This window comes from Cavia porcellus, unplaced genomic scaffold (assembly GCF_034190915.1).
Source record: "Cavia porcellus strain 051 isolate PalLab524CR breed Dunkin Hartley unplaced genomic scaffold, mCavPor4.1 scaffold_9, whole genome shotgun sequence".
Classification (NCBI taxonomy): Eukaryota; Metazoa; Chordata; class Mammalia; order Rodentia; family Caviidae; genus Cavia; species Cavia porcellus.
In genome coordinates, this window is record NW_026947492.1 from 68,459,703 (window position 1) to 68,473,462 (window position 13,760).

General features: G+C 35.5%; 2 protein-coding genes and 1 pseudogene across 3 annotated transcripts in view; all 3 read right to left on the minus strand.

Moving 5' to 3' along the window:
- Ubqlnl (ubiquilin like) overlaps positions 1-13,760 on the minus strand; it is a 63,990-nt gene that overhangs the window by 17,863 nt on the left and 32,367 nt on the right. The window contains exon 2 of one of the 2 annotated variants that reach the window (XM_063256617.1): positions 12,933-13,056. The exons of the other annotated variant lie outside the window; for it this stretch is intronic. The gene's annotated coding sequence lies outside the window, so the exon portion shown is untranslated. The remainder of the gene's footprint in view (positions 1-12,932; positions 13,057-13,760) is intronic. 2 annotated transcript variants of the gene reach the window in all.
- On the minus strand, positions 3,436-4,192 carry LOC100717170 (caspase-3-like; annotated as a pseudogene).
- Positions 6,287-7,231, minus strand: LOC100716896 (olfactory receptor 52H1). The gene has a single exon (XM_003465344.3). The coding sequence runs from the start codon at positions 7,229-7,231 to the stop codon at positions 6,287-6,289; it is 945 nt and encodes a 314-aa protein (XP_003465392.3).

The window sequence follows — 13,760 nt, forward strand, 5'->3', positions numbered from 1 at the left end:
ACTCTGGGCTAAATGATGCTCCAAGCAAGATGGAGTTTACCAGAAAAGCATAAGAGAGTATCAGACAATCTTCTTGATCTGGGAGTGTTTTTAGCAAGCTGGCACAGGAAGCAGAATCCCCATACGGTTGAGTGTGGTTTACTTTAAGATAACTGAGTTCACAGAGAAGGAAAGTAGAATGCTGGTTGCCAGAAGCTAGAATGGTGGGAAGCAGGAAATGAAGTTGTTAATCAGAGGGTACAATGTTTAAGTTAGACAGCAGAAATAAATTCTAATGAGACATTATATAACATAGGACTGTGGTTTATAAAAATATTGTATACTTCAAAATTGCTAAGAGATTTTAAATGTTCCCATTACAAAGAAATATGTGTTGTAATGTCTATGTTAATTAGCCTCATTAAAGTACTCCACAACATATGCATGTATAATAATATCCTGTTGGGCTGGGGATTTAGCTCTGGTATAAAAGCCTTCTTGGGAAGTACATGGCTATGAGTTTGATCCCCAGTACCACACAAAAAAATAAAAAATTATAATAATAATAATATATCCTGTTATGCTCTACACATATGCATAATTTATTTCTCAATTAAAAAGAAAAATAACCAAAATACTTAAATTTTAAAAAGATAACCAAAGTTCATATCTACCATAGAAGCAGGTTCTGCTATCTTTAACTTTTCCCCCCTATTTTCACAAGCATGAGCCTGTATTCTATGAGAACATTTCTGAACTTGGAAGTTAGAAGACTTTTATTCTGTCTCTCCATTAATAACTTCCTCAATGTGTAGCATAGAAAAATCCACTATTTTCACTCAGTGGACTTCTGTTTCCTCTTCTGAAAATGAGCTTAAGAGTGATTCCAGGCCTGGCGGCTCTGACCCTGCTACTCTGCACCCCAAATCTCCGGCCTGATCCCCTGACTTGCTCTCCCACACCTCAGAGAGTCTGTGTCTGCCTTTAACTTAATCAAGCTTTTCCAGTCCCCCAGGTATTTGTATTTGTTTTCCTCTCTGCCGCTGTCTTCTTTGCTCAGTTTTGTCCATAACGATATTCAGTTTCATTTTTTTACTTATCATATTACTATTGCAAGGCAATAAATTTAGTTCTTCATTTTCTTGTTTATTTGCCTCTCTCATGATCTAGCTCGCCCACTTTTGGCTATATATCCAAAGGAAATCAAAGCAACATACAAAACACGTATCTAAATACCTATGTTCCTTGCGTCATTATTTATAATAGCTGAGATATGGAATCAGTTTTAGTGCCTGTCAACCAACAGATAAAATTGTAGGTACATAATGGAGAATTATTTAGCAATAAAGAAGGATGAAATCTTCTCATTTGCAGAAAAATGAATGTAACTGGAGGACATTCCATTACACCAAATAATGCAGATACAGATACAGAAAAATAGGTATTGTACCTTTTCTTTCACATGTAGAAACAAAATGAAAGAGACAAACTGAAAGTAGTAGAGGGATTATGGAGAACAGCAGAAGGGCCTGGAGGGGAAAGAAAAGAAAGGCAGAGACATAATACATGCATATAAATGTTCTTATGAAACCCATTACTCTCTACAATTAACATGTTAATAATTTAAGTGTTTTAAATGCCAGTTAAATGTATACCAGTTTTTTGTTTGATGCACTATGAGCCATGAGTTTTAATAAGAAGAGGAAACATTCTTGCCTCGGGTACACTTTCTGTCCCTTTATAAAGTAATCTGGTTTCTGTTGTTTTGGTTTTTCTTTTTCTTTTCCTGTTTTTTTTAGACAGAATCTTGCTTTGTAGTCCAGACTGGTCTTGAAGTCACTAGGTAGCTTGGACTGGTTGGAGAACCTCCTGCCTCAGCCTCCCACATGCTGAGATTGCAGGCACACACCACCATGCTCATTTCTGTCTCTGTCTGTCTGTCTCTCTCTCTCTCTGTATGTGTGTATGTGTGTATGTGTGTGTGCACGGGAAAGGACTTGTTCTGACAGTTTGCATGAGTTTTATATGGATATTTACTACAAACATAAATTTATATAGAATTTAGAGCTTATATTTTCATAAGAATCTAGCCAAACAGAAATTTTTCTGGTTAATTGGTTAACAATTTCTACCGGACTAACAGAAATATGATTTTATGTATTGCCTTCATTTACAATTCCCACCATTAGAATTTGAAAGGTATTTTATTAGTTCTACAAAGAAAACTACACTTTCTGTGGCTCTTCAGAAAAGCTCTATTTTAGGAATTTCCACTTGGTTCACTTTTTCACATGCCTTGGGAGTACCCTCCACACACACCTTGCGCTCCTGAAGAAATCACCTGGCAGGGCTTTTCGCGAGCAGCATGTGCAGCGCTGCTTAGTGTAGACAGAGCCACATCTCTGCTCAGGCTCAAGTCATCTTCTCTCAAACTACAGATGCCCCAGAGGATCCACTTGTTCTTTCCTTACATTCCAGTGTTTCTTTTAATATTTTAATCTGTTTCTATATAATTTCTTCATGTCATCCCAGTGATAGTTTGAGATTTTACATAGTAGACCTTTACATATTTTGCTGATGTGTAAATTTCATCTGATTTGTACAAGAACAAATGAGAAGGCTGGATGTGGTGGTGCACTCCTCTAATCTCAGCATTCAGGAAGCTGAGGCAGGAGAATCACCATGAGTTTGAGGCCAGGCTGGGGTACATAGAGACTTCAAAGCCCAGTCTGACTTATGCAGTGTGACTCTGTCTCAAAAATAAGTAAAAAATAAAATAAAATGAACAAATAAAAAACATGCTGGTAGATCTTAGTAGAGTTATGACCCTTTCTCCATTAGGCATGTTAGCCTTAAAAAAAAATCAACTCAATTTACTCATACTTTCCTTTAAATATATTCCTTCCTTGTCAATAGTAGACATGATTTTTTAATAAGAAACACATATTCTGAACAAACATCACAAAAATCATGAGATATAATAAGTGATTTTACAAATACAGTTGGTTTCTTTTCATACAACAGTTCTAAAATAAAGGTTCAAACCTTTGACCATGCACATGGATCTTCAAGGTCTAGGATACATTAGTCTACATCATCATTTCTATAGTCTGACTGAACCTAGAGTGCACAGTCTTTAGTGTGTAGGGAAATGTCACTAAAGGTCACTACTACAATGTTTATCTTCCTCATAATTATTTGAAAATTCATAGCATACATCGCAAAATGTTGCTAATTATGAAAGTTGTAAAATTACAATAATTTCTTTTCATAATGATTAACCAATATCCATATTTATTTATTCCTAGTTAAATTCACTTTTGACTACCTGATTCTGAGTTTGAGGAACCTTCACTGTTGTTCTTTTGCTATGGAAATGATATAATTCTGAAGTATTCAATTAGAGAAGAAAATACCGTGTCATTTATATTGTTTCCTCAGTTGACATACAAACTTTTAAAAAGTCAACAAATTTTTAGTGATAAAAATATGGTTCTGTGTGAGCATGGTTGCAATACATAGAATTTGTTTCTTTTCATGAAAAGTGGAGTCATAGGAAAAGGACTCAAATTCCATTGCTACCTTCCAGTTAACTCCAGTAAGAACATACATAGTCAAGCTTGTGTACGTACAATTTCAGCACTGCACAAAGTGACTGAATGAATCAGGATTCATCCTTTGAATTTCACCAGGAATCGTAACCTGGTCTGTGGATTATGCATACAAGAAGTCACACTCTACTCATATTTCCTGGCATGCATGTCATCAAAACCACTGCCTGTCTCAATGCCACAGTCCAGTTCTCGACCCTGGAAAGCCTGAATAATGAAAAGTTTGGATTTTCCAGATAGACTTTTAATGAAGATACCCTCTAAAGAACTTTTTAATCTCTTCAAGTCTAAAGGTCCATTTGTTCCAAAAATTATTCCTTTTTCACCATGGCTTAAGAATTACACAAATAGCTGGGCATGGTGATGCACTCCTGTAACCCCAGCACTTGGGAGACTGAGGCAGGAAGAATCATTGCAAATTTAAGACCAAACCAGGGTACAAAGTGAGCTCAAGGCCAGCCTGAACCGCACAGTGAGACCTTGTCTCAAAAAGGCCACGAAAGAAAGAAAGAAAGAAAGAAAGAAAGAAAGAAAGAAAGAAAGAAAGAAAGAGAAAAGAAAAGAGTTACACAAATAAAGTTGCTCCTTTTGCTATGATTCATAATCCTAATATCCCAGAGACTGAGGCAGGAGGAGCACTGTGAGTTCAAGGCCAGCCAGGGCTACATAGCAAAATATTGTCTCAAGGAACAAAGTTCATGCTGGACTGCTAGACATATAGGCTGCTTTTAGCTATTATGAATTATGCTGCTACAAACATGAGTAAACATATATCACTGTAATATCTTTTAGTAAGATGCCTAGAAAGAAAACAGCTAGGTTAACTGGAATTCTAATTTTTGTTTTTGTTTTCATTTCTGTTTTTAGTAATTTCCATAAACCTAAGTCATTTGTGGAAAAATGGATGCAACTTGAGACCATAATAATTAGCAAAATTAACAAAATATACAATCTTAAATATTGCATTGTTTCTCTTACATGAGCAACTAAAATTATAAAGAGTAAAACAAAAGATAAATAATAAATAGTAGGGAATTAGGTTAAGACATGGGGGAGTGGATGAAAAAAGGAAGCAACTATGATATCTATGCATACTAACTGTACATAAGGAATGTAAATATTGTGTACCACAAACATACTAATAAAAATTTTTTTGAAAGTCAATGCTGAGAGTTATTGTGAAAATAAAAAGTTCAAGACGTGACTATGGCAAATTGTAGAAGTCACTATGTGACTATGGCAATAATGTAGAAGTTGGAAAGTAGCTAAAGAGAAACTGGGCTAGGAATTTAGCTCAGTAGTTCAAGTGCTTGTCTGGTAAGAGGTCATGAGTTCTATCAAAGAAACTACCCAGAATTCAGGCATTAGTCACCTGAGATGGTGGGTTTGATTACTATGGTAATCAAGTGACTAAAAGAGATGTTTAATGATGACTAAAAGAGATTGTTTAGTGAGAAGTGACACGTTTTGAGGATATGCATATTAGACACTAACGGGAATCACACATCTTCTATCATTTACCTGGCAAACACCTAAAAATAGTCATTAATTGCCTGAATGTATCACTAAGTGACCTGCTATGACCAAGTAAGACATACTGGATGTGAAAAACCTATGAACCATATAAACAGAGATCAATTTTTGACTTGGGACTACACCTCTTAAGATTCAAAATCAAAGAAATTTGGGACTATAAATTGGTCAAGTCTCAAATCATCTCCAAAGTTTGTCCATGTTTTTCCATCTTGGAGACCACAGTGATTTAGCTTTATTCTTTTGTTCTTTATGGAAAACTCCATCCACAGGTATCTTCTTTAGTTTTCTTTTCTTTTCTTTTTTTTTTGTACAGGAAATCAAACTCATGACCTCACATTTGCCAGGCAGGCACTGTGCTGCTGAGCTATATCCCCAGTCCTGATTTTCTCAACATCGAATTAAAAATTTCAAGTTTTATTAATTTTTCCTTCACTTAAGAAAAACAGCTGCACTTTGATAATTTCATGATTTTTTTTATCTTTTTGAGACAAGGTCTCACTATACAGTTCAGGCTGGCCTTGAGCTCTTTTTGTAGCTCAGGTTGGTCTCATGAACTTTCAGTAATCCACCTGTCTCAGCCTCCCAAGTGCTGGAATTACAGGCATGCACCACCTTGCCCAGCTAATTTCATGATTTTTAGCTATTTAATTTACTTGGTGAGTATTACTTACAAACTTAGGATAAGCCAGGAGCTATACTTGAAATAACCTAGAAATGAATGGAGAGCAGCTGCCATATGAAAAATCAAGAACTTCACAGAAGCATCAAAGAAAGAAGTCTCTACTCACAATGATACAGAATTACTACTCTGATGTATGAATCATAAAACACAATTCATATTCTTTAGAGATTTTTATAAGATATCAATCATTTTACAGTTAAGAGTTTTACAAAGAACACCTAGGCGCAATCATGAAGAACACAGGTGTTTATTTTTTATAAACTCAGAAATTTATTTATTATTTTATAAACTCAGAAATTATTTTCTGATAACTGGAATGATTGAATAGACTTTTGCCTATAACTACAATGAAAGCAAATCCCATTTCAGATTAGTAAGGACTTTTTTCATCTGCCCTTTCTCTGTGACTGCTGAACACAGGTCCAGTCTTTGACCTAATATACTCTGGAAAATTGACATTACAGACTTCAGACATACATCAGTGGGACCCTTTGGAAAAGAGCAGAATGATTTTGTCCCGGATCTGCTTGGTCTTTACTCCATAGACAACAGGGTTGAGTGCAGGAGGGATGATTACATAAAGGTTAGCAAACATAATGTGAAAGGTACGTGGTACATTATGTCCAAAGCGATGAGCAAGAATGGAGAAGAATGCTGGTATATAGAACATGAGGATGACACAGACGTGAGAACCACAGGTACCAAGGGCTTTCTGGCGGGCATCACGGGAAGGGAGGCGAAAAACAGCACGTAGGATGAGAGTGTAGGAGACAGCAATTAGGATCACATCTATAATCACCGTCATGATGGGAACACAAAAGCCATACCATATATTGATGGAGATATCAGCACAAGCAAGCCTGGCAACACCTATATGCTCACAATATGTGTGAGCAATGATATGTGTCTTGCAGAAAGGCAGTCGGTTCACAAGGAAAACACATGGGACAAAAACACAGAAACTTCGGAAAGAGATGCCCACACCAATTTTGACAAGAGTTTTGGAGGTCAAAATAGTGATATATCTTAAGGGAGAGCAGATGGCCACATAGCGGTCAAATGCCATAGCCAACAGTATAGCCGAGTCCAGGACAAAGCTGTAGTGCAAAAAGAATAATTGAGTGAGACAGCCAGGAAAACTGATTTTCTGCGGACCAAACCAGAAGATGCTAAGAGTTTTGGGGACACATGTGGTGGACAGTATAAGGTCAGTGGTTGCCAGCATGGAAAGAAAAAAGAACATGGGTGCATGAAGGCCATGCTCCACCACAATGAGATAAAGAAGGATACTATTACCCACAATGGCCACTAAATAGATAAAGCAGAAGGGGACGCTGATCCAGACATGGTACTCTTCCAGTCCAGGGATGCCCAAAAGAATGAAGGGGCCTGTGCTGTAGCCACTTAGGTTGTATGTGGCCATTGAGATATGATGAATAGTTTCTGAGTCCTAAAAACAAATTGTATATAATGAATATGAGCAGATGATATGGTGATTCATCCACTAATTCTTCCTCAGGGGCAGCTGTCCATATATATACACATAAAATCAATAACAATATTTATCACTTTGAGAGATACAACAGATTCTTACTGACATTTCTTTATTTAGAACAATCTTCTAAAATATATGTGCTCACTCACTTCACCTTTGTCTTTTTGACCGAAGCTGAAATCCTTAGAAGCAATCCTACCAAAGAAGATCCCATCTTCAGAAACTGGCAGGAACAAGACACTTTCATGGTGGTGTCCCGCATCAGGAGGTGCCTCAAAGGGCTGTTAAATGCCATGAATTTACAGGAGGAGTGATGATATAGAGAAGAATGGAAATAAGTACATGGCTGGAACTATAATTTATACAGCATACCAGTCCTACCCCATTTCAGAGATTGTTCTGCCCACCCTGGGGTTTACAGGCCAGAGTACTCTCTATACCAGTGATGTTCTATACCCCACCATGGACAATGCTTATGAGGAAAGATGTGAGGATCAGCCTCAGACCCACCCTTGGAATGAATAAGGAAATCTGTAAAAATTAGAAAAAATTGGTTTGATGGGCTTTTTTAAAAAAATATAATACAAAAGGGACCTCTAGTGGAAGAAAAATAGACTTCATATATTGTAAATCCTGAATCAATGTAAAAGCAAATGAACTTTTAACTAGAGTTAATATTTCATGAAAATTTCCGACATACTATCCAGTTGAAAGGTCTTCATATGAAATCACATTGCATTTATGTTAACAATCTTAAGAGATAGGTAATAGTATTATCCACATTCTACAAAGAGAGAAACAAGCAGAGAGAAGTAATATTAAAATCCACACAAGAAAATGATAAACCTGGGAGTCAAACTTAAGGGATATTTTCCTAATCAAAATTAAGACACATAAAGAGAAATGTAGTAGAAAACCAAACCTAAAAAAAACACAGGTAACACAATACAATCACATATATCACTTATGATTCTAAATACTGCTTAAAAGATTGCTTGAACTCCCTATTAAAAACCAGTGCTATCAATGTAGTTTTTAAAAGTGAAACACAATTACATTTTACACACATGAGAAAGACCTAAAACAAAGTTATTGAGAAAGGATAAAATAAAAGAATAAGCAAGTATAATTTAAACAAATATAAAGGAATCACCTTAACAAAATAGAAGTCAGAAAAATTAAATTTTAATTTATAAAGTATTAAATAGGGCAAGGGGTGCTTTCTGGTTTGAATTGCAAAAAGGAACACTAATGAAACTTTAAGTCATGCCATTTACAAACATTTCTTCTGAGCATTCTTATTTAAAGAAACAGGTTCCAAGGGAAACTATTTATTTACTCATTGTTCAATATTCTTTTTATCCACTGTTGCCCTTGTAATTTCCTGGTTCTTTGAAGACACTCATCTAGCTATTAGTGACAAGTTTAGCATTCTTGTGACTATCTACCCAAAATGTTAGGGAGATACAAGGACAGAGGGGAAGAGAAAGGGAAATAAAAAGGACTAAGGTATGATATTACATGTATCACACCCCACAATGTATGTAGTCAATAATTATAACAAACAATAATAAAACAGGATAGCTTTACAATATTACTGAAGTACAATCATAATTCATTTCAGGGTCATTCCTTTTATCTGTTTTCTGGGGTTTTTTTGTTTGTTTGTTTGTTTTGAGGCAAGGTCTCACTATTAGTTCACGCTGACCTTTCACTATATAGTCCAGACAGGTCTCAAAATCCCAGGCATTCTGCCTCAGTCTCCCGAGGGCTGGGGTACAGACATGTGCTATCATGCCTGACAAGGGCTATATTTTGAAGTACTGTATCTCAAACTGGTCAGCCCTATAATCACATATTAAAACATTCTATTTTGTATCTGTTCAATTATATAATACAAATATTATCAATTCTTCAAAACCCTTGATCCCTCTGGGACATTGACATTTTTCATTACTATTACTTAGAGTCAAGGTGTTTATGTGTTCTTCTCTATCCATGGTAAATTCTATGCTTCATCATTTCAATCATTCTCTTCCTAATATTTTATTGGCCTTGCTCCAGTTGCCTTTGATTGTATGTGTCCAACAAAACTCACTCTCTGGAGTACTGAACATAATAAATCATGGAAAACAAACACTCAAACTTCCTCCGTAGGTATATTTCTGTTCCCATAACTTCATGGTCAGCAGCATCAAGCTTAATTGTTGCTAATGTCCAGTTACCCAACAATATATGTGCAATCTTATATTGCTCAGTCTCCCTCTAAGAATTATGTTCCTCAGACTTCAAAGCATAATACTCTCTATCTCACTTCAACTCCATCTTTCTGAACAGCAATCTTTCATTTTCGTTCTCAGTCATTTGCTATAAATCATGTAATACTAAGTCATCACATTTACATCAGTGTTGTTATAATTGGAGAAAAGATGACCCCTTCATATTTTAGGCTAAAATCAAATCTAAATCTTCTATCTCAGATAGTTCAACCTTGTCATGTGGTATTATCATTCAGTCTCTTGCTTTCATTTTCAACATAGCTCTTTCAACTCTCTGTTTGGCATTTAAACAATGTAAATATGCTTTACTTCTTCTCCTAGTCTAAATAATGAGGAAAATGACATTGCCTCATTCAGAGCTGTGCAGTTGTCTGTACTCTTCATGTCTGTTTTCTTGTCTCCTGCTTACTTGTGTTCTTTTATCCGTTCTACTCTTGCATCTGTTTTCACCAGTCCCCTGAAGCAACTGTTACCCAGGACATCAGTGACATCCATGCCTCACCTTTTCAGTCCTTGCTTGACTTCTCAGCAGTCTTTGACATTCTTGATCATGTCTCTTGATCTTGACCCGTTCTCATTCTTTAATGTTATATTTCAGCACCCTAAGTTTTTTTTCATCTTCTCTGGGATCCTATTTCATCTTTTGCATATTCCTTCCATGTTCAGGTATTTCCTGGTTCTTCTCTTACATCCTGCTGTTTCTCAAGGCTTTTCTTCTCTATAACACTTTTCTGATCTGTATCAACTCCTAAATTCCCAGTTAATAGCTATATATTGACATAGCCCGACCCCTTACCTCTTATTTAGGTCTTGCAAGAAAATACATATTCAACTTCACCATGAATACCCTCTTTGGGGTGTCTTTTTTTTTTTGTATCAGGGATCAAACTCAAGACCACATGCCTGCAAGGCATGCACTTATGCCACTGAACTAAATCCCTGGCCTATTTTGGATGTCTTACTGATACTTCAAAATGATTTATTTTCAAAAACTTAAAATTAATACTTGTATTTCCTTAAAGCCTGCATTCCCCTTTTCTATCCAGTATCTCACAGCATCTTAACAACATCCACCGACCCAAAAAAGAAACTTGAAATTCATCATTTATATCTACTTTCACTTAAGGAACCCACATACATTAAATTATATTCATACATACATTGTTTTGACTTAAAATAAAAATTCTTAACACAGCTAGCAATGTGTCCAAAATTTGGACTTACTTCCAAATGTGCTTTATAACACATTCCAAGAATGTTTGCTAGAGAGCAGCCTACCTTGTCTAAAACTGTGTATAGTAAAAGCAATTTCCATAAGAAAAAAAAGACAAATATATACTATCACTTTATTTACCCGAATGCTAATTATAATATGTATCACTTTATTTGTAAATTTTCATTAAGTATCCATTGAGATTTATATCAACTGTCTGAAATAGACAGAACCAAAGCCAGAGGTGATGGGAAGAACAAATCACTGCCATTCCTTGAGGTTCAAAGGTCACACTGCAAGTTGTTCTAAAAAGGTACTGTGCACTGACTCTACTGTATTTTTTCTTAACAATGGTTGTAGGAAGGTAAGTCTAATCAGATAACACATGCTATTTCAATTACAGCTAAGGGAACATATATTCCATCAGCACCAAACTCTCCTGATTATAACACATTTACATGCAGACTGACGTCTTGTTTTTGAACAATTATTCATATTCTTTCTGCTGCTTTGAGGCAAATTCTAAACATTGTTTAAATCTCAGCTAAGCCCCATTTCATTCAACATTTAAATATATTCCCAGGGAAGAGTTTCCAACTCTTTCCATGTTAGAAAATTATATTTCTTCTTTAATGAAATACATCAATTTACAACAAGTTGTTTAACATTTATTTTTCTGGTTAGGTTCTAATCTCTGTTAAACCATATTAATTTTGTTCATTTTGTTTCATTTTGATAGTATCCCTAAGGATCTACACAATGATGAAAGTGAGTATCATTAATGAGTCCAGACAAAAATATTCTCATCTTCTCAGAGTCTCTAAAATCCCATATATATAACTTCATAATTAAGGCAAAATAAATTCATCCAAACTTGAAGGCAATATTCCAAGCTATGAAGAAACTAAAAACATTTCCGTGAAAGATAAAAATAAGATCACAACCATCATTTTTATTGAGTACTCAAAAAATTCTCACCAGTTATAGAAGATATTTTTAGAACTGCTTATTTTGCACATCCTTCTTAGCTTGCCTGAGGTACAAATTCATCCAGAAAGTTTTTTAATTATCAAGACTGAATTAAGGGTCCCATCTGTATGTACTCACAGAACCATATATGTATTTCCTATGGTAATACTTAACATAATTTACTACATTCACTTGTATATCTTCTATTTTTCTTGAGATTAAGATATTTTCACATCCATGACTTTATCATATTTAAGTTCAATTTCTATAAAATACTAATTTTACTAGATAGTGTTTAAATCATGGCACATAAGCTTCCATTTGATGTAGAAACTACCTTTTAAGGTGTACCCCTTCTATTCTACCACTATTCTCCCCTATATTCACCCTATGTTCTGCTAAAATTCAGAATAATGAGAATGTGTAAATAAAAATAAAAAATGTAAGAATTAGTGCATGAGTGAGAAAATGAGTGGGCAAGTAAAAATCACCAGGCAATTACACATACATCCAGATATACTTGGATTCACAAAATCTATAGTATCATGGTGTAGGCAACAGCTTTAAAGACAATTTTTAGAGTCAAGTATAAAGAATTTACACTTGGCCTGTGGATATGATTTATCTGTATTACCCTGCACTATTTAATAGATTCTGTTAAGATACCTATTTCCTTACAGACACTGTAAGGGAATTATATAAAAAAATTCTTAGCTCAGTGCCTAAAAAATGTTAAGCTCTTAATAAATAACTGCTATTATATAATATATTCATTATTGTTGCTCTTATTATTTATACTACTACAAATATAGAAAAATGTTCATGCATAGCAGAATCCCACATGATGATTGACAGATGCAAGTCATATAGAAACCAGACTAAGAGTCCTTCTTCTGGTTCTCAGATCACAGATCCTTTCTGTTTAGCTGTCAAGTTGTCCTCCACGTGTCCTCAGTCTTACCTGTGACTTTGCCCCATAGTTATCCCATTCTCTGAGACTTTCAAACCTGGCACCCAGGGATGCAGGCCTTATTTCACAGGGAAACCTGAACATTCCTTTCTTCTCTTTAATATCTACTTGATCTCTTTACGCCTTTAACATGACCTCCAGAACCTGAGGTCTGCCTTTGACTTCCCAACCTATTGCCTCATCCAAACCAACACTTACCAAATCTCAGGACCTTGATGGGACTCAGGCATAAAGAGCAATGGCACCCTTGAGAGATCAGTCTTCTTATCCCCACTCCTGGACCTTCAGAGAGGGGAAACAGAGCTTGCAGGTTCCTGAGGGACTACAGACAAGAACTCAATTAGTGAACTATGAATAGCACACGGAGCTCCAGAGGCCTTGAGGTCCCAAATGCTGGTGTAGACTGTCCCTGCAGGCCCAAAAGCAGGTGCTGTCCTGAGAGAAGAGAATACCCGGAGGTTTTCAGCTGCTATCGCCACTGCTTCTAGAATAATCTACAGAGAAATCTCCATATTTATCATAAGGAATTTGTATTTCTCTCTGTTGGTTTTTTGTCTTGTTCTGTTATGCTGTTTTGTTATTTTTCATAATTTGTTTTGTTTTCTCTTGCTGCTAAGAGTTTAAATCAGACCTTCATGAACGCTAGCAAGTGCTCTATCACTGAGTTATACCCTTTGCCACTATATGTACTATTTTACTAAGGCTATAAATATTCAATTATTTGTATAAGCAATTACAATAGTAATTTCATTGTAAGAACGTAAATGGGGGTAAGAGGAGAAATAGATTCTTCTTTCTCATTCAAGCCAAAATGCCATGGTTATCACAGACTAGGCCTCACCAAGCAGTGGAACTTCCATATAAATCTCTCTATACATACATTTGCCAGTCCATTTAGACAACGGATATCTTCAGAATTATTCTTTTCAGTTACCATGTTCAGTCCTATGTTATTTCTACAATTAGTCTCTGATTAATCCAAAGATTTTGATTCCATTCTTTTCTCTGAAGCTATAATAATCATTT